Here is a 19,978-nt window from a genome sequence, read left to right as displayed (position 1 = left end):
AGCTGTTTTTTGGCCTTTAAATACTTCCAGTATCCTCACAGGGTGCTGTGAAGGACCTCACAAGACTTGGCACCCTTGAGTGACCCTGGTAACATTACCATGTGGATGAAATGCATTAGCTGTGTCTTAGAAGTTAAGGTTAACTTGTTTGACTAGGCTGAAAACATACCCTATGCTTTCACCATATGTAGAGAGGTTCTGTAAAGTCTGTAATAAAACTGCAAGATACAGGGCTAGAGAAGCAGATTGGGGTAATGGAGAGATCATGGGCTTTAACATAGACAGACTCAGGTTCTCCTCCCAGCCCCATCGCTTACAAGGTTTGGGACTTGAAACAAATTCCTTAGTCTCTTGAGTTTCATCTTCCATTCCATAAAATCCCATCCAACTTGTAGTTAAAGCTCCTGGCACAGAGTAGATGGTAATGTTCAGTAAATGGCAGCTCTTACATATTATTCATATACTAGTGAACCATAAATTCTTAGTATTTTATCCATTTTCAAGTTTAAGGAACAATGGCAGTGTTGGGACTAAAAGTCAGGTTACCAGACCCCCAGTCCAGGGTTCTTTCTGCTGCACCACAAAATCCAGAAGTTAACATTTCTAAATATTTGTGTTTCTGATGTCTTATGAGCCTTAAAGTGAAAAGTCTCATTACCTTTCATTTATCACCACAGAAGAAATTGTCTGAGGGTGTTTCCCTCAAAGTGTGCTAAGTTTGCTTTGATCCCAGACATAGTTTTTCAAATGAAGATATATCTCTGCGTCGAGTGATGTTTTTTCAACTGGGATGAGTAGCCTGCACCACAGCCCATCCCGCTGAGAGTAAGGGGGTTAAATTAGTTTTTAGAGACTAAGCACTCTGAATCAGATCTTTTAGTTTATTTATACTCCTTCTTTTCCTAAAAAGTATTTTGGGCATCTTACAGAAATTTTGTAGCACAGCCAGATTAAATTAAAAATAGGTGAGGGGATCAGCACAAAGGAAAAATGAAACAGTGAATACAAAAAATCCATTCTGTGAGGTTGTACTTGTCCAGGGGAGCCCCAAAGTTGACTCTCAGCTTGCTAGCAGTCAACAAATGGTACAGAGATGGGGTCTGCTGACTAGGCCAGTTGCCTGTTTCTATAAATAGCTTATTATAGTGAAACCATGCACACCTGTTTACTTATTACCTATGGCTGCTTTCGTGCTACAGTGGCAGAGCTGAGTAGTTGTGATAGAGACACTGGCCCAGAAGCTGAAAATATTTACCGTCTGGCCCTTTAAGAAAAAGTTTGACCCCTGGTATAGAGAAACATTGTGAGTTATGCAATTCACCGTGTCCAAAAGACAAAACAGTACTCTACCCAGGAAAAGCCCAACCTTCCTGTCAGAGGCCAGGGAGAAGTTCAGAAGGTCTCAGGGAGGACCCTGCATAATAAATTGAGCAACATCCTCAGTATGATTCTTTTGACAAATACAGCAGTACATTTCATAGGGCTTCATACAAAAATCTGCTTATAAAATAGCTTGTTACAGAATCTCAGAGTCAGATGCGAAAGATTATCTAGTGCTCCCAAACTCAGGGCTCCTCAGGTTATTCATGATCCAGAAGTTATTTCCATTATTTCCAAAAGCTCTTTCCCTTGATAGAGCAGTATGCACTTAATCCTGGGCCCATATCTATTAAATGACGTATATTTGGCAGACATGAGCTTTTCCAGTCAGGGACTAGGGTGTCGGTTAATAGAAAGGATCTAGGTTTTGAGAGGTTGGCATCTATTGATGTCCTGTAACCTGGGGTCTGAATTCTGCAGGTAACAAACAAATCCTTGCCTGCAAGATTCAGCCTCATGATCTCAGCCATCTTAGTGGCTGTTTGAATTCCTCCTGAGGCAAGTACTCACTGCCTCAATCAACTGTTAACTTCTTTAGATGGTCATTCCTGAAGCTGAGTTGAAATCTGGCTCTCATAGCTTCTGCTTTTTATTTTAGTTCTGACCCCTCAGATGTCGGAACAAATCCCATCTCTCTCTCAAGGCTGCTTTTTCCCCAAAATGCTACCCGGCAGGGATAAGCATCTCTTCCTGAATGACTTTTTTTTTTTGGTTTTGGTTTTTTGTGACTGATGACTCTAAAGGTGTAAAGCAGGCTCTGTGGCTTACCAAGACCAAGTTAATAGAAGGCCTTCCTGAGAAAGTGCTTAGCCTTGCTGACGATCCAAGGAACCACATAGAGAATCAAGATGAATGTGTTCTGAATGTGATCTTTCACGCTCGTCTCTGGCACTCTACTGAAGACATCCCCAAGAGAGAGACGTACTGGTAAGTCTCCCCCAAGTCAGTAAGGTTTCCAACTGATGGATCTTGGAGTCAGCCTGTTGCTTTACATCTCCAAATGTCTCTTCTTTTCTCCAAGCCCAGTCATTGTGGACAGTCTGATACAGCTGTGTAAATCCCAGATTCTCAAGCATCCTTCTCTGGCCAGACGGATCTGTGCCCAAAACAACATGTTATCCACCACCTGGAATCGAGGTTGGTCCTCCTGTATAGCAGAAAGCCTTTGTCTGTTCATTGTCTTTCTGCTCTTAGCCCCATCACCAGCTTATATTCCCTTCCCTGCTGCCATACCTATTCTCACTCCCATCCTTCATGGTCCAGTTTTGTGGCTCAGACATTGAAATGACATCCTCAGTGTCATTTCATTAGCCATAACCCAGCCTTTTTCTTTTTTGCGGTACGCGGGCCTCTCACAGCTGTGGCCTCTCCCGTTGCGGAGCACAGGCTCCGGACGCGCAGGCTCAGCGGCCATGGCTCACGGGCCTAGCCGCTCCACGGCATGTGGGATCTTCCCGGACCGGGGCACGAACCCGTGTCCCCTGCATCGGCAGGCGGACTCTCAACCACTGTGCCACCAGGGAAGCCCCAGCCTTTTTCTTTTTTAATCATTTCTTTTCAAGACTTAATTCAAACCATATCTGTTGAGTGCCTCTCAGTGCCTAAATGTTGAAGATAAGGAAGTAATAAAACATATAGTCTGCACTCCAAAGCTCATATTCTACTGCAAGAGCCTTCTTACTCCATTCATGCTTTTCTCATTTTCCAAATCCATTTTCCACATAGCTGCTAGAATGATCTTTCTAAAGTGCAGGTTGTCTTATGTCCCCTTCCCTGTTTCAAATCCTTCATTGTCTCGCAATAGCTTGACCATTTATCGTGGTATCCAAGGCTTTCTGTGATTTGGCCACCACCTGGTCTTTCTAGTCTTATCTCCTGCTCTCCTGCTCCCACCTCCATTCCCAGTTTACACTTAGCCACTTGCAGCTTTTTGGCATCAAGCTTTGCCTTTGCATGTGCTGTACGTTCTGTCTGGAATGCTCTTTTCTTCTTTCCTCATTTGACTAAATTCTGTGTGTCTGCATGACTCAGCTCAAGCCCCCTTCCCATGTGAATCCACAGGTTAGTTCTGTGCTCCTTGTGTCCATATGCCTACTTTTATCATAACACACATTATTACTATATTGTGATTATTTAACATCTGTCTGCCCCACTAAACTGAACTTCTGATGATAGAGACTGTGTCATATTCATTTTTGTCCACAGTGTCTAACAGTTCATGCCACACAAAAGGTGCTGACTGAAGGGACGGGTGAATTAATACCAAACCTCAGATGTTTTAGACAGGGATGTTCTGAGATCACAAGTTCTGTCTTTGGTGAATCCTGGAGCAGAGAAACCAGCTGTGGAATAATTTGGGGTTTTCAGGACATCTGCTTGGTCAGGTTTCTCCAACTTGCCCTTTGAGTATGGACTTCCTGGCAAGGAGTCAGCTTTGTAGAGGTAATGGCACCACTAAGGAAGTTAGTGAACCTCATTAATAGAGGAGTACTTGTTGGCCCATTATCAAGTATTACCTCTAATTAAACTGCCCCATTTGGAGCTGTTGCTGGAGGAGGGATGTGGAGGGAATTGAATTGGAAACCACAGTAGCGTGGTCTGTGGGGAGAACCTAAAACCCAAGGTTAGGAGAGGTCCAGGCACATTTATCTTCCTTTGACATTATGTGTGAGGAAACAGGAAATACTTGAGAAAACTGTTCTTGAGGTGTGGGTATGATGTTTGCATACCCAGTAAGGGAGGACACATGCTAATTAAATGACAGTGCTGTTGGCCAAACCAGTTTTTTTTCCCCACATCTTTATTGGAGTATAAATGCTTTACAATGTTGTGTTAGTTTCTGCTGTACAACAAAGTGAATCAGCTATATGTATACATACATCCCCATATCCCCTCCCTCTTGAGCCTCCCTCCCACCCTCCCTATCCCGTCCCTCTAGGTCGTCACAAAGCATCAAGTTGATCTCCTTGTGCTATGCAGCAGCTTCCCACTAGCCATCCATTTTACATTTGGTAGTGTATACTCTCTCACTTCATCCCAGCTTCCCCTTACCCCCCACCCGTGCCCTCAAGTCCCTTCTTTTATGTCTGTGTCTTTATTCCTGCCCTGCCACTAGGTTCATCAGTACTGCTTTTTTAAATTCCATATATATGCGTTAGCATGCTGTATTTGTTTTTCTCTTTCTGACTTACTTCACTGTATGACAGATTCTAGGTCCATCCACCTCACTACAAATAACTCAGTTTCATTCCTTTTTATGGCTGAGTAATATTTCATTGTATATATGTGCCCCATCTTCTTTATCCATTCACCTGTTGATGGACATTTAGGTTGCTTCCATGTCCTGGCTATTGTAAATAGTGCTGCAGTGAACATTGTGGTACCTGTATCTTTTTAAATTATGGTTTTCTCAGGGTATATGCCCAGTAGTGGGATTGCTGGGTCATATGGTAGTTCTATTTTTAGTTTTCTAAGGAACCTCCATACTGTTCTCCATAGTGGCTGTATCAATTTACATTCCCACCAACAGTGCAAAAGGGTTCCCTTTTCTCCACACCCTCTTCAGCATTTATTGTTTCTAGATTTTTTGATGATGGCTGTTCTGACCGGTGTGAGGTGATACCTCATTGTGGTTTTGATTTGCATTTCTCTAATGATTAGTGATGTTGAGCATCTTTTCTTGTATTTGTTGGCCATCTGTATGTCTCCTCTGGAGAAATGTCTATTTAGGTCTGCCACCTATTTTTGGATTAGGTTGTTTGTTTTTGTGATATTGAGTTGCATGAGCTGCTTGTATATTTTGGAGATTAATCATTTGTCAGTTGCTTCATTTGCAAATATTTTCTCCCATTCTGAGGGCTGCCTTTTTGTCTTGTGTATGGCTTCCTTTGCTGTGCAAAAGCTTTTAAGTTTCATTAGGTCCCATTTGTTTATTTTTGTTTTTATTTCCCTTGCTCTAGGAGGTGGGTCAAAAAGGATTTTGCTGTGATTTATGTCATGGAGTGTTCTGCCTATGTTTTCTTCTAAGAGATTTATAGTGTTTGGCCTTACATGTAGGTTTTTAATCCATTTTGAGTTTATTTTTGTTTATGGTGTTAGGGTGTGTTCTAATTTCATTCTTTTACATGTATCCATCCATTTTTCCCAGCACCACTTATTGAAGAGGCTGTCTATTCTTGCCTCCTTTGTCAAAGATAAGGTGACCATATGTGCGTGGGTTTATCTCGGCTTTCTATCCTGTTCCGTTGAGCTATATTTCTGTTTTTGTGCCAGTACCCTACTGTCTTGATTACTGTAGCTTTGTAGTATAGTCTGAAGTCAGGGAGCCTGATTCCTCCAGCTCTGTTTTTCTTTCTTAAGATTGCTTTGGCTATTTGGGGTCTTTTGTGTTTCCATACAGATTGTAAAATTTCTTGTTCTAGTTCTGTGAAAAATGCCATTCGTAATTTGATAGGGATTGCATTGAACCTGTAGATTGCTTTGGGTAGTACAGTCATTTTCACAATATTGATTCTTCCAATCCAGGAGCATGGTTTATCTCTCCATCTGTTTATGTTATCTTTGATTTCTTTCATCAGTGTTTTACAGTTTTCTGAGTACAGGTCTTTTGCCTCCTTAGGTAGGTTTTATTCCTAGGTGTTTTATTCTTTTTGTTGTGATGGTAAATAGGATTGTTTCCTTAATTTCTCTTTCTGATCTTTCATTGTTAGTGTATAGGAATGCAAGAGATTTCTGTGCATTAATTTTGTATCCTGCAACCTTACCAAATTCATTGATTAGTTCTAGTAGTTTTCTGGTGGCATCTTTAGGATTTTCTATGTGTAGCATCATGTCATCAGCAAACAGTGACAGTTTTACTTCTTTACCAATTTGTGTTCCTCTTATTTCTTTTTCTTCTCTGATTGCTGTGGCTAGGACTTCCAATACTGTGTTGAATAATAGTGGCTAGAGTGGACATCCTTATCTTGTTCCTGATTTTAGAGGAAATGCTTTCAGTTTTTTACCACTGAGAATGATGTTTGCTGTGCGTTTGCCGTATATGGCTCTTATTATGTTGAGGTAGGTTCCCTCTGTGCCCACTTTCTGGAGAGTTTTTATCATAAATGGGTGTTGAATTTTGTCAAAAGCTTTTTCTGCATCTACTGAGATGATCATATGGTTTTTATTCTTTAATTTGTTAATATGGTGTATCACATTGATTGATTTGCGTATATTGAAGAATCCTTGCATCCCTGGGATAAACCCCACTTGATCATGGTGTATGATTCTTTTAATGTGTTGTTGGATTCTGTTTTCTAGTATTTTGTTGAGGGTTTTTGAGTCTATGTTCATCAGTGATATTGGTCTATAATTTTCTTTTTTTGTGATATCTTTGTCTGGTTTTGGTATCAGGGTGATGGTGGCTTCGTAGAATGAATTTGGGAGTGTTCCTCTCTGCAATTTTTTGGAAGAGTTTGAGAAGGATAGATGTTAACTCTTCTCTAAATGTTTGATAGAATTCACCTGTGAAGCCATCTGGTCATAGACTTTTGTTTGTTGGAAGATTTTTAATTACAGTTCCAATTTCATTACCTGTGATTGGTCTGTTTATATTTTCTAATGCTTCCTGGTTCAATCTTGGAAGGTTGTACTTTTCCAAGGATTTGTCCATTTCTTACAGGTTGTCCATTTTATTGGCATATAGTTGCTTGTAGCAGTCTCTTATGATCTTTTGTATCTCTGCAGTGTCAGTTGTAATCTGTCCTTTTTCATTTCTAATTTTATTGATTTTAGTCCTCTCCCTTTTTTTCTTGATGAGTCTGGCTAAAGGGTTATCAATTTTGTTTATCTTCTCAAAGAACCAACTTATAGTTTTATTGATCTTTGCTATGGCCGAACCAGTTTTTAGACAGATAGGATCATCAGCCTTCGTCAGTTACCATCACATTGCGCTTTGTAGTATTTGATTTGTATTTCTCAAAACCCAAGCACCACGAGGAAGGTTTGACCCCATGGAGAATCCCTAGGAGGCCATTCTCCGGGAGTCTTTCCAGACGGCATTTGGCCTCCTGTGGGGACCTCTGTGAAGGGCATCTGGACACATTCACAGCGTGCAGTCTTGCTGCTCAGTCAGATGTCAGTTCATTTCCTCATATACCTATGTGTCCCTGTGGCAAATATGCTAATCTGACTTAAGTGAGGCTTTCTGACTGGCTCTATTTTTTTTTTTACTCTGAGCTGTTGAGGGCAATCTGGCCCTCTTCCTGGATTTGGTAGCCTTTCTCCTTAGCCTGTAGTTTCAGTACTTCTCTCTCTCCATCCCTCCTTCCTACCATATCATACTCCAGTTATCTGGATTTATTTCCCTAAGCGCTGCCATGGAGCAGCATGCTCTGTGCTTTGGAACATGTTACTCCTCCTTCAGTAGAACAGTTTCCTCACTTTTCTTTGCCTGGCAAACTCTGACACAGCAGTTTTCAACCAAGGGTGGTTTTACCCTCTTGGTATTGTCTGGAGACATTTTTGTTTGTCATAACTTGAACCAGACCTGGGGCTGGTAGTGGAAGTTCTATTGGCATCTAGTGAGTAGAGGCCAGGGATGCTGCCAAATACCTACAGTGCATAGGACAGCCTCCCTCACCAAAGAATTACCTCATCCAGAATGTGAAGAGTGCCAATGTTGAGAAGCTCCGCTCTTATCCATCTTTCAAAAGCAAGTTTAAAGGCATTGCTTCCCTCAGGAAGCTTCTCAGGTATCCCAGAAGAGGTCCGTTGTCCCCACCTCTGCTCTCTCTGAGTGTGGTTCATACTCTTGTTGTACTCCCTAGCCAGCTCCGTGAAAGCAGAGAGTTACTCTCACTCATTTCTGCGTCCCCAGCTTAATGCAGGTGCCTGGGAGGGTCTGAACCCACAGCCTCTGAGCCCACAGAGATCCCCAGGCCTCAAGGCTCACTGGAAGGAGAACACAGGAAGAAGAGCGCATTGGTCAGTCCCTCTCTCAAGAAACCCGGGATTAACACCTTAACAAATGTTTTTTTTCTTTTAGGATAAAAACTATTCTTAACTAATCCTTTTTTTAAAAATTTTTAATTTTATATTGCAGTATAGTTGACTTACAGTGGTGTGTTAGTTTCAGGTGTGTATCAAAGTGATTTAGTTATACATATATCTATTCAGATTCTTTTCCCATATACGTTATTGCAGTAGGTCCTTGTTGATTATCTGTTTTTCTTTTTTTCTTTTATGGAAAGAATTGAGGGAGGCTTCCTAGAGGAGGTGATGATTGAGGTGAGGTCTTTTTTATTTATTTATTTATTTATTTTTGGCTGTGTTAGGTCTTCGTTTCTGTGCGAGGACTTTCTCTAGTTGCGGCGACCGGGGGCCACTCTTCATCGTGGTGCGCAGGCCTCTCACTGTTGCAGCCTCTCTTGTTGTGGAGCACACAGGCTCCAGATGCACAGGTTCAGTAGTTGTGGCACACGGGCTTAGTTGCTCCGCGGCATGTGGGATCTTCCCGGACCAGGGCTCAAACCTGTGTCCCCTGCACTGGCAGGCAGATTCTCAACCACTGCACCACCAGGGAAGCCCCTGATTATCTGTTTTATATATAGTAGTGTGTATATGTTAATTCCAACCACCTAATTTATCCCTACCTCCCACCTTTCCCCTTTGGTAACCATTAGTTTGTTTCTAAGTCTGTGAGTCTGTTTCTGTTTTGTAAATAAGTTCATTTGTGTCATTTTTTTAGATTCCACATATAAGTGATATCATATGATACTTGTCTTTCTCTGACTTACTTCACTTAGTATGATAATCTCTAGGCCCATCCATCTTGCGCAAATGGCATTATTTCATTCTTTTTTATGGCTGAGTAATATTCCATTGTATATATGTACCATTATTCCATTGTATATATGTTATCTTTTTTATCCATTCCTCTGTTGATGGATATTTAGGTTGCTTCCATGTCTTGGCTGTTGTAAATAGTGCTGCAGTGAACACTGGGGTGCGTGTATCTTTTCGAAGTATGATTTTCTCTGGATATATACCCAGGAGTGGGATTGCTGGATCATATGGTAGTAGCTCTATTTTTAGTTTTTTAAGGAACCTCCATACTCTTCTCCATAGTGGCTGTACCAAGTTACATTCCCATAAACAGTGTAGGAGGATTCCGTTTTCTCCACACCCTCTCCAGCATTTATTGTTTGTAGACTGTTTTTTTAATTTACTTATTGTATTTATTATTTATTTTTGGCTGCATTGGGCCCTCACTGCTGTGCGCGGGCTCCCTCTAGTTGTGGCAAGCAGGGGCTACTCTTCACTACGGTGCACGGGCCTCTCATTGCAGTGGCCTCTCCTGTTGCCGAGCACGGCCTCCAGGAGTGTGAGCCTGAGCATTTGTGACACACGGGCTCAGTAGCTGTGGCTCGTGGGCTGCAGAGCGCAGGCTCAGCAGCTGTGGCGCATGGGTTCAGTTGCTCCGTGGCATGTGGGGTCCTCCCAGACCAGGGTTCAAACCCGTGTCCCCTGCATTGGTGGGCAGACTCTCAACCACTGTGCCACCACTCTGCAACCACTGTGTGAAGTCCCTGTTTGTAGACTTTGATGATGGCCATTCTGACTGGCGTGAGGTGATACCTCTTAATAGTTTTGATTTGCATTTCTCTAATAATTAGTGATGTTGAGTATCTTTTCATGTGCTTTTTGGCCATCTGTATGTCTTCTTTGGAGAAATGTCTATTTAGATCTTCCCATTTTTGATTGGGTTTTTTTTTCGATATTGAGCTGCATGAGCTGTTTGTATATTTTGGAGATTAATCCCTTGCCAGTCGCATCGTTTGCAAATACTTTTTCCCATTCTGTGTGTTGTCTTTTTGCTTTGTTTATGGTTTCCTTTACTGTGCAAAAGCTTTTAAGTTCGATTAGTTTCCAATTTGTTTGTTTTGTTTTTATTTTCATTACTCTAGGAGGTGGATCAAAAAAGATATTGCTGCAATTTATGTCAGAGTGTTCTACCTATGTTTTCCTCTAAGAGTTTTATAGTATCCATTCTTACATGTCGGCTTGTGCAGGCTTCCTCGTGGGAGGGACTGGTGCTCGCCCACTGGTGGGTGTCGCTGGGTCTTGTCCCTCTGGCGGGCAGGGCTGTGTCAAGGGTGTGTTTAGAGGGGGCTGTGGGCTGAGGAAGACTTTAAGCAGCCTGTGTGCTGATGGGCGGGGCTGTGTTCCCGCCCTGTTGGTTGTTTGACTGGAGCCATCCCTGTCCTGGAGCCTGTGGGCTGTTGGGTGGGGTCAGGTCTTGGCATCAAAATGGTGGCCTCCAGGACAGTTCACGCCAATGAGTACTCTCCAGTACCTCTGCCACCAGTGTCCTTGACCCCGCTGTGAGCCACAGCTGCCCCCCGCCCCCCCCCCCCCGCACTTCCCCAGGAGACCCTCCAAGATCAGCAGGTAGGTCTGGCCCAGGCTCCTATGAGGTCAGTGCTTTTTCCCCTGGGTCCTGGTGCACACAAGACCCTGTGTCCGCCTTCCAAGAGTGGCATTTCTTTTTCTCCCAGTCCTGTCGAGTTCCTGCAATCAAGCCCACTGCCCTTCAAAGCCAAATGCTCTGGGGATTCCTCCTCCTGATGCCAGACCCCCAGACTGAAGAGCCTTTTGTGGGGCTCAGAACTCTCACTCCTGTGGGAGAACCTCTGTGATGTAATTATTTTCCAGTCTGTGAGTTGCCTACTCAGTGGATGTGGGATTTAATTGTATTTCGAATGCACCCCTCCAACCATCTTGTTGTGGCTTCTTCTTTGTCTTTAGAAGTAGAATATCTTTTTTGGTAGGTTCCAGTCCTTTTTTGTCGATGGTTGTTCAGCAGTTAGTTGTTTGTTTTTTGTGTGTGTGTGTGTGGTACGCGGGCCTCTCACTGTTGCGGCCTCTCTCGTTGTGGAGCACAGGCTCCGGACGCGCAGGCTCAGTGGCCATGGCTCACGGGCCCAGCCGCCCCGCGGCATGTGGGATCCTCCCGGACCGGGGCACGAACCCGTGTCCCCTGCACCGGCAGGCGGACTCTCAACCACTGCGCCCCCAGGGAAGCCCAACAGTTAGTTGTTTTGGTGTTTTTGTGAGAGGAGGTGAGCTCAGGTCCTTCTCCTCCACCATCTTGTTCTCATGTCCCCTTCTATTCTTTAGAATGAAGATCACTAGATTAGGAATGATGTGACCTTCATTTCAACTCCAGTCCTGTTACATGCTTGTTCTGTGACTTCAGCCAGGCCACTCAGTCCTTTGGATCTGATGTTTCCTTGTCTACTCCAAGGCCCAGCAGAGGCAGAGGCAGAGGATGGCACCCAGACATCAAGTGAAGGAGGCTCACCTGCTTACATGATAAGCGCAAGGATGAATTTCCAAAGTTCTGTTTTCTGTGATGAGGCAGATCAGATAGTAAAGCTGTGAAAGACTTGAGGAGCATGGCAGGATGAAAGCTTTAGACTTTGCCTAGCTAAGGCTTTAGACCAGGTTAGACTAATCGTTTTTCTCCCCCTTTAGAGTCTAATCTTATTCAGGTCCATGGTTCCAGTGGAGCCCAACTGAATGCCAAGGATCCTCTGCCCCCCATAGCCTCCCAAGAGGAAGTAGAAGCTACTAAGAATCATGTTCTTGAGACCTTCTATCCCATATCTCCCACTGTGGGTCTTCAGGAATGCAATGTTTATGATGTGAACGATGACACAGGTAAGTATCAAAGCCTTTGACTTTAGGCAGTGTGCAGATGAGGGACAAGCTTTCTCCAAAGAGAAAGGAAACACTGAGTACTTAGTATCTGCTAGGCACCTCATGTGCATTTTCTCCTAAGAGCCGTGTAGCAGCCCTGTGAGATAGGTACCAGTAAACCCCATTTTATAGGCAAGGAAACTGAGACTCAGGGAGGTTTGGATTGGCTCAAAGGCTGACTTTACTTTTGACCCCTGAGAAGTAATTCTGTTACATCAGTTGTAATGGGTAGCTTGAGGGGCTTTTGACCAGGCATCAGGTGTTTCCTTTATTCATAGTTCCCTTGAAAGGCACCCCCTCTCTGTGTACCCTGTAAACTCTGCCAACCTCCTGCTAGGATGAAGGAAGCCCCACAGTCCTTGAATGGGGCTCTTCATCCCACCTCCGTCAAACAAAGCACCACCACCTCCCCAGTGAGCCAAGACAGAAACTAGGGAGTCAGGCTGCGCAGGCCTGCAGTTCCTGCCATCCACTCAGTCATTAAGGTAGCACCTTTCTCCTTAACCTCTCTCCATTTCCACAGCTACACCTCAGTCAGTCCCTACTGTCTCTCATCCAGCCTATTACCACAACCTCTCGACAGGTTAGTCTGACCCAGGCTGTTTTCCTCTCTGGTCCCTCTAGTTCACAGTTCCAGAGTAGCCTTTTGTTTGTTTGTTTTATAAATTTATTTATTTATTTTTGGCTGCATTGAGTCTTCGTTGCTGCACGCGGGCTTTCTCTAGTTGTGGAGAGTGGGGGCTACTCTTCGTTGCAGTGGCTTCTCTTGTTGCAGAGCACGGGCACTAGGGCGTGTGGGCTTCAGTAGTTGTGGCACACAGGCTCAGTAGTTGTGGCTTGCAGGCTCTAGAGCGCAGGCTCAGTAGTTGTGGCTCACGGGCTTAGTTGCTCCGTGGCATGTGGGATCTTCCCGGACCAGGGATCGAACCCGTGTCTCCCCTGCATTGGCAGGCGGATTCTCAACCACTGTGCCACCAGGGAAGCCCCAGAGTAGTCTTTATAGAACACAGATTTAATTCCGTTGCTCTCCATGCCCACCTCCCCATTGCCTGTTGGATAAAGTTTGAACTCCTTAGCTTATCACATGAAGGCCTTCACATCTGACCTCTGTGCCTCTCTCCAGCCTCATCTTTGTCTCCTCCCCCACAAGCCCCCTGTATTCCAACTGTGGCTTTTCTCACCACCATTCTTTGGCACTTCCTTTTCCCTCTGCCTGCACTTTTGACCATTCACCTCTTTTTGTCTTCGTTTAATGACTACTCATCTGTCACAATTCATCTTAGGACTCACTTCTTCCCAGAAATGCTCTGCAACCTCGCAGTCTGGTCCGGGGCCTTTCGTCTGTCCTCACACAGCCCCCTGGCTTCCCTCGTGTCTTGACATGTCCCTCTGTGTGGGTGTGATCAGTTTTCCTGTCTGTCTCCCCTCTAGACTTGGTGAGCCCCTCAAAGGCAGTGCAGGCACCACGTGGGCTCTGTTCCTGGTTCCTGTGTTAGAGCTTGGCAGAGAGTGAGTGCTGAGTGTTGGGTACTCACACGTGCGGAGGAACTGAGGCAGACAGGAAAGTCATGTCTCTTTTTCTTAAGTAGTGCTCTCCTCTGGGATTTTCAGAGCCCACACTTTCCCAGCCTCTTTCTGCCTCTGTTTCACCCACTTTCGCTAATCCAGGTCAGTCATTCTAGAAGCCCCCAGCCTCCGAGGGTTTGCTCATGGCCATGTAGGGGAAGCAGTGGTGACCTGGCAGGGTTGTGGGTGAGATGAACAAGTGCTGAACTTTGATGCTCAGCATAGTGTTGTGAGGTATGAGGCAAGTCATTTGTTACTAATAATCAAGTATTGAATTTTGCAAGTGATGTGCTTTTAAAAAAAATAATTACCATAGATTTCAGGTTATCCTTCTAATATCACTGTCATCTGTGTGCTTGAATGAGCGAGAAAGGGGTGGAGTTAGAGCTAGCCTGCAAGAATCACCTGGAACAGGTTGGCAAACATTTTCTGTAAAGAACCAAATGGTATTTTAGGTTTTGCAAGCCACGTATGGTCTCTGTCACAGCTACGTAATAGACATATGTAAATGAGTGGGTGTGGGTGTGCTCCAGTAAAAATTTTATTTTCAAAAATGGGCCAGATTAGGCCGGCAGGTTGACGTTTGCCCGCCCCTGAGCTATAGTGATAATATCTACCTCTACTGAGTCTCTGTCGTGCCTGGCACTAAGCTGAGGTCGGGTGACTTTCCTGAGGCTTTGGGGCAGGCTGATTAATCTTTTCTACCCCTCCACATGATGGCATGTCTTGCAGGATTCCGGGAGGGTTATCCTTACCCATATCCCCATACCTTGTATTTGCTGGAGTCAGCCAATTTACGACCACACCGCTTTCAACCAGATCAGCTGCGGGCCAAGATGATCCTGTTTGCCTTTGGCAATGCCCTGGCTCAGGCTCGGCTCCTCTATGGGGTACGTATGTGGAGAAGACCACCGAGCTGCCTTACATTGTGTTGGTTTCCTGCCTTACACTACTCAAAGGAAAGGGGGCATGGAGGGATTTATTTTTTTGCTTGACTGAGGAGTTTTAGGGAGAGGCACTTCCACTCACCCTACAGAGATGAGCTGCCATCTGCTGGGGGCCTACGATGTGCTTGTCTTTAACATAAGATGCCTCATTTTTTGTATCACAATAACCCACAAAGTTTCATTGCGATCTCCATTTTTCAGATTATGCCTCTGAATCCCAGGGAGGCTTGTCCAGAATTACACAGCAGTAAGTGGTGGAGAAAGGATTGGGACTAGGTAGACCCAACTCCTAAGGCTTCAGCTGTCTGCTCCAGCACACTGCCTCTGTTCTGTACTGTTGGAGCCCAGAGCACAAGGCTCCATCGGGCAGGCAGGAGGAAGTGAAGCAGGAGATGGCCCTGCCCACCCACTCAGGACAGGTTCTGAGGACCCAAGATACCACTTGGATGGTAGCCCTTTGATTCTAAGAGGAGGTCTCAGGGTCCTAGATGTTATAGAATGCAGACTGAGTGGTTGTCACACAGTGCTGTCCCATGATTGGAAGAAAGCCTGGCGGGGGAGCAAAGGCCTCCAGGAAGGGGATGACAGTATGGGAGTCCCCAAGCAGGCCTGGGACACCAGATCCCTGGCTTTTTGTGTGTGTGTTGTGGGGCGAGAGGGGAGGGATGATGTTGAGGGCTGCTGTCGGGCTCCCAGGTATTGGTTAGAGCCTAAGGCCCTCCTGGAGGAGTGATGAACTTCAGAATGTTCTGTTTCCCATCTTACTTGGTCTCAGTGGGGTTGGTACAGTGTGGTTAGCCTAATGGGATAGAGAGTAGTATGGACCTTGCCTGTGTTGAGCATCTGCTACATGCCAAACATTTAGTTAGGGCTCTTTACAGCAGTGGTTCTCAAAATATGGTCGTGGGTTAGCAGCATGAACATCATCTGGGGACTTGCTGGAAATGCAGCTTCTCAGACCCATCCCAGACATCCTGCATCAGAAGCTCTGGGGGTGGGGCCTGGCAGTCTCTTTTAACAAGCCCTCCAGGTGATGCTGGTACAAGCTCAGATTTGAAAACCACTCCACTAAAATTTGAGAACCATTATTTAATCCTTGTAGCAACCCCCCACCCCGTGGCAGATACTATTAGCTTCATTTTAGAGATGAAGAAACTGAAGCTCAGGGAGGCTCAGTAACTTCCCCAAGGTCACACAGCTAAGAGATTAGCAGCTGTCACATCTTTATGTGACCTTCTTGTGTCTTTCCAGTCTTTGGGAGGTTATCTTAATTCCCATTCTCTGACATACTTTCTGAAGGCTCTGGAAGGTTTGGTAACTTGCCCAGAATCCCACAGCTAATGAGTAGGGAAGCAAGCATTGGAGCCCTGATCTCTCCAGCCTCAGAGGACATGCTGCCTCCTGACTCTGGGCAAGGATAGGGAGGCAGAGATAGTCACATGCCAGGTTCCAGGCCTGCAGGCTCATTGTAGCTTCTGTGCCAGCAGAGCATGGGTAGCATTGCTGTCACTAATTGCCACCCAGTTGGGTAGGAGAGGAGGCCTCCCCCAACCCCTCCAGGTACAAATTATTCCTGGGGATGTGAAGTTGAGCAATTACGGGAAGAGCCTCTGTGTAAAAGGTAAAATTGCTGAGAAATTTATGTACTACCTGCAGTTTTATTGATCTGTAGAGGGAGATAAGAGTCAATACAGAATTCTCAGCTAACACTTAGAGGTACTTTTCTTTTTTATTTCTCATGCAGCTAAAAACAGGTATTTCTAAGGCCAACAGTCCCAGTGTGGCCTACACTGAGGTCTGACATTAGCTATTCCTAATGTCAGATTCAGCCCTGGAGCAATGAATGTAGGCAGCATCTTTGAATCAAGGATGCTTTGCTTCATGGGGCCTGCCTATTGAATCTTTGTCCAGTGGATAGCAGTCACCAAACTGGATTCCTGCAGGCTCAGTAGGGTGAACATACGATTTGTCATCCAGACTGGTATACTTTTGAGAATGGCAGAGGAGCTACTATCAGATACAATGGGACACTAGGTGTAGACCAGAACAGTAAGATTCCAAGTGATTTAATAGCCTGGGGTCTGATCCTGGGTAACCTTGAGCAAATTATACCACCTCTCTGAACCTCAGTTTCCTCATCTGTTAAGTGGGTATATACCACTGGATTTTTGAGATTAGAGGTGACTTTATATAAAACTGGTGTGATACCTGGCACATGAGAGGCCTTCAGTAAATGGTTGCTAGTAGTATTACTGTTACCAAGTGGCACTAATTGAAAGAGGTAATCAGCAAATGTGTTGACTGGTGGAATCCTGGGGCTGACACAGCTGGAGTAGACACTCAGGAATCTGACACATACTCAGAGTTGCACTGAGAGGCTGAAGCTCAGGTGAGGTGCCTGCCAGTGGGCTTAGGGCATTCCAGATGCCCAGCGCTGAGGAGTAGAGTAAGGCAGATGGAAAGTGTGACTGGTCTAGCACCAGCCATTGTAGGTGCTGATGCCACACATTGTTGTGACTTCAGATGAGTCACTGCCTCACCCCGTCTGTTTCCTCAACTGTCAAATGGAGTGAGAACTGAATGAGATTATATATATTATGTGAATTGACCCTCCAGGTTAACATTTGATAGACGTCACTGTTGTCACCATCAGGTTACGGCCATGAGTTTGAGGGGTTCGCCGTCATTAACCTCCCAGCTCATCCTTCTGTGCAGCTTGCCTGGCAATCACCTCTCAGTGGCAGGAATTAGTACTTTAATGTGCTCAAGTTGAAGAGCAGGTACCCCGGGGCCACGAGGCATCTGAGGCCAGGCAGAGCCAGGCTGGGTGTGGGCGAGAAGGCCTGGCCCTGGACAGTGCCCTCAACTCCGCATTCTCTTTTCAGTGTCCTGCGGGGGGAACCACTAAAGAGGGGTGGGTTTATTTCAAAGACCAGAACTAGAAATTGCCTAGTTTGTGCTGCTCCTTTCACCCCACCATTTCTGATTTGATTTACTTGTCCTCTTTTCCTCTTAGAACGACACTAAGGTTTTGGAGCAGCCAGTAGTCGTGCAAAGTGTGGGCACTGATGGACGTGTCTTCCAGTTCCTGGTGCTACAGCTGAACACCACAGATCTGGCCTCTGATGAGGGTGTCAAGAATCTAGTCTGGATAGACTCGGATCAGCTCCTCTATGAGCATTTTTGGTGTCTCCCGGTGGTCAGAAGGAAGGCAGTTGTGGTAAGTCCAGCCGCCTCTGGCCTGGTGATGGGCCCAGGGCCAGGACTCACCCTCCCCAGAGTGAGCCTGGCTTGGGGTTGACGGGATGCTTGTGAGTGGGGCCCCGGCTTTAGGGTCTTCATGCTCAGGACCTCTGCCTGGAGGGATACTTCAGCCCTGCCCATTACCTAAAACAGTGCCTTCCACCCTGGGCCCCAGCCCGCTCTTCACCTCACCTCCCGTGCTCCCCAGTGCCCACCACGCCCAGCTCCTTGTAGCTGTCCAGTACGCGCCGCTGCCTGAGTAGCTCAGGATCCCAGTAGGTGCTGTTCCCTTTACAGAGGAGGCTGCTTCCTTCTTGCTCCCTCCTCCCTCTCCCCCACCCAACCTCCCCCATTTCTCTGTCATCTGCTTGTCCTCTAATTGTCATTCCAGGTTTAGCATGAAGACCCACCATCCCAATCCCAGCCTTGCTTAAGTACCTTGGGTGGGTTCCCATAGCCCCTGGGTCCCCCCAATCACAGCGCAGTCACGCTGCTGTTCTATAGTTATCTGTTTATGTGTTCTTCTCCTCTGCTAAACCGAGCACTGATTTCCTCAAAGGCTGAGTCCATGAATGATGCGTTCATTTCATTCCTCCATGGCGTTGTCGCTCACTGCTGCACCTTCAGTGCTCAGCTGACAGAGAGCAGGCCTGTGTTCTGTGTAGTGGGCAGTGGCAGTATCTAAGTAGAATCATAATGTAGTATCAGGCAGTGATAAGCACTCTGAAGAGACAAAGCAGGACTGGGGGATGAGACAACAGAGTGGGGTGCTGCTGGATCTGTGGCTGACGAGCCATGTCCCACACAGGGCCTCAGTAGATTTGTTGAAATGTAGTTGTTGAGCCTTTGAACATTATCTGTAAGTTAGTGGAATGATGAGTTCTCCAGTGTCTGTCAGTATTGTCTACCCTTGAAATGCCTACTGGTCTGGTCCCTTCTCTTTGGCCCCAGACACCATTCATTGTCCCTCACCTGTGCGGCCACACCAGCCTCCTCCGCGTCCCTCTGCTCTTAGTTGTGCTCTCCCTCTCCCCTTCACGTCTTCAGGTCCTCTTCTTTCAGCCTCTTCCTTCCAAAATAGTGGCTTAGTGCCAGGCCTGTGCTGGTGTGGTCACGTGACTCCTCCTTACCTGTCTCTTCCCGCACCCACCCCACCTCCACCATCACGGACCCTGGGCTCCAGCCTCACCCTAGCTCTTCCCACCTTCATTTGTGCCTCCGGACCAGTGCATATACTGGCCTCTTTGAAGTCTCCTTTTTTCTTTCTGGCCCATTCTGTTGTACTTGCCCTTTAAGACTCATTCATACATGCTCTCTTCCATGTATGGAAGTCAATGTGTTAGTTATTTTCTCCCCTGTTTTCTTAGCATCTTTTTCCTACTTCAATTATGAGGCCCATCACCTTGTATTATCACTATTGCAAACCTGGCTGGAAGCTCCTTGAAGGTGGGAGCCAGATTCAAGTCATTATTGGGTTTCCAGCACTGGGCACAGCTCTGATACAGAGAAGGTGCCTGATAAATGTGTGTAGAAGGAGTGAGGGATTATTGTCCCTGGCAATTAAAAGGGGCAACAGAACATTTGTTTGTGGTGGTTGAGGTGAGCAGGATTAGGGATCAGGGCAATGTCAACAGACGATTTGGCTGAAAGGTTCTGGGATGCTTTGTATCCTCCTCGCTAGTCCAGCGCCCCCGGCATCTCTTGGCAGCAGCTCCCCAGCGCTCCTCCTTGGTCGTGAGAGAAAGAAACAGTTATTATCCAGGCACTTAGGATTTGCATGAAACCTACCTTTGTTTTAATTGCTGCCATTAAACCTAGTAGCAGGATCCTAATGGGCTGTGTTCTTTCCAGGAACCTGTTGGGCCGACTGGTTTCCAGCCAGAGACATTCAGGAAGTTTTTAGCTCTGTATTTGCACGGTGCTGTGTGAGTCAAGGACCGTTCTGAGGCCTGGAGCTCCCTGTGCCCCTCTCCCCCTGAGGGTCCTGCGGCCTGGGTGGTGCCTGGGGCCTGCTCGGAGCCCAGTGCTCCTCTGGCTGGTGGTCTCACTGACAATAAAGAGCCTTCTGGTGCACTGGAGCCTGTGCTTGTTGTGGGGGTGCC

At 46.0% G+C, this 19,978-nt stretch overlaps 1 protein-coding gene across 2 annotated transcripts in view; it reads left to right on the top strand.

Annotated features, from left to right (window-relative positions):
* MRPL37 (mitochondrial ribosomal protein L37) overlaps positions 1 to 19,978 on the top strand; it is a 21,430-nt gene extending 1,452 nt beyond the window's left edge. The window contains exons 2-7 of one of the 2 annotated variants that reach the window (XM_030870227.3): positions 2,124 to 2,307; positions 2,402 to 2,517; positions 11,896 to 12,081; positions 14,419 to 14,576; positions 17,650 to 17,853; positions 19,728 to 19,977. In XM_030870227.3, the coding sequence (XP_030726087.2) occupies positions 2,124 to 2,307; positions 2,402 to 2,517; positions 11,896 to 12,081; positions 14,419 to 14,576; positions 17,650 to 17,853; positions 19,728 to 19,805 (926 nt within the window). In that variant the 3' untranslated portion in view covers positions 19,806 to 19,977. Of the gene's footprint in view, positions 1 to 2,123; positions 2,308 to 2,401; positions 2,518 to 11,895; positions 12,082 to 14,418; positions 14,577 to 17,649; positions 17,854 to 19,727 lie in introns of both variants that reach the window. The other variant, XM_060305214.2, reaches the window with a different exon arrangement.

This window comes from Globicephala melas, chromosome 1 (assembly GCF_963455315.2).
Source record: "Globicephala melas chromosome 1, mGloMel1.2, whole genome shotgun sequence".
In the NCBI taxonomy this organism is placed as follows: domain Eukaryota; kingdom Metazoa; phylum Chordata; class Mammalia; order Artiodactyla; family Delphinidae; genus Globicephala; species Globicephala melas.
This window is presented reverse-complemented; position numbering and strand designations above follow the sequence as displayed.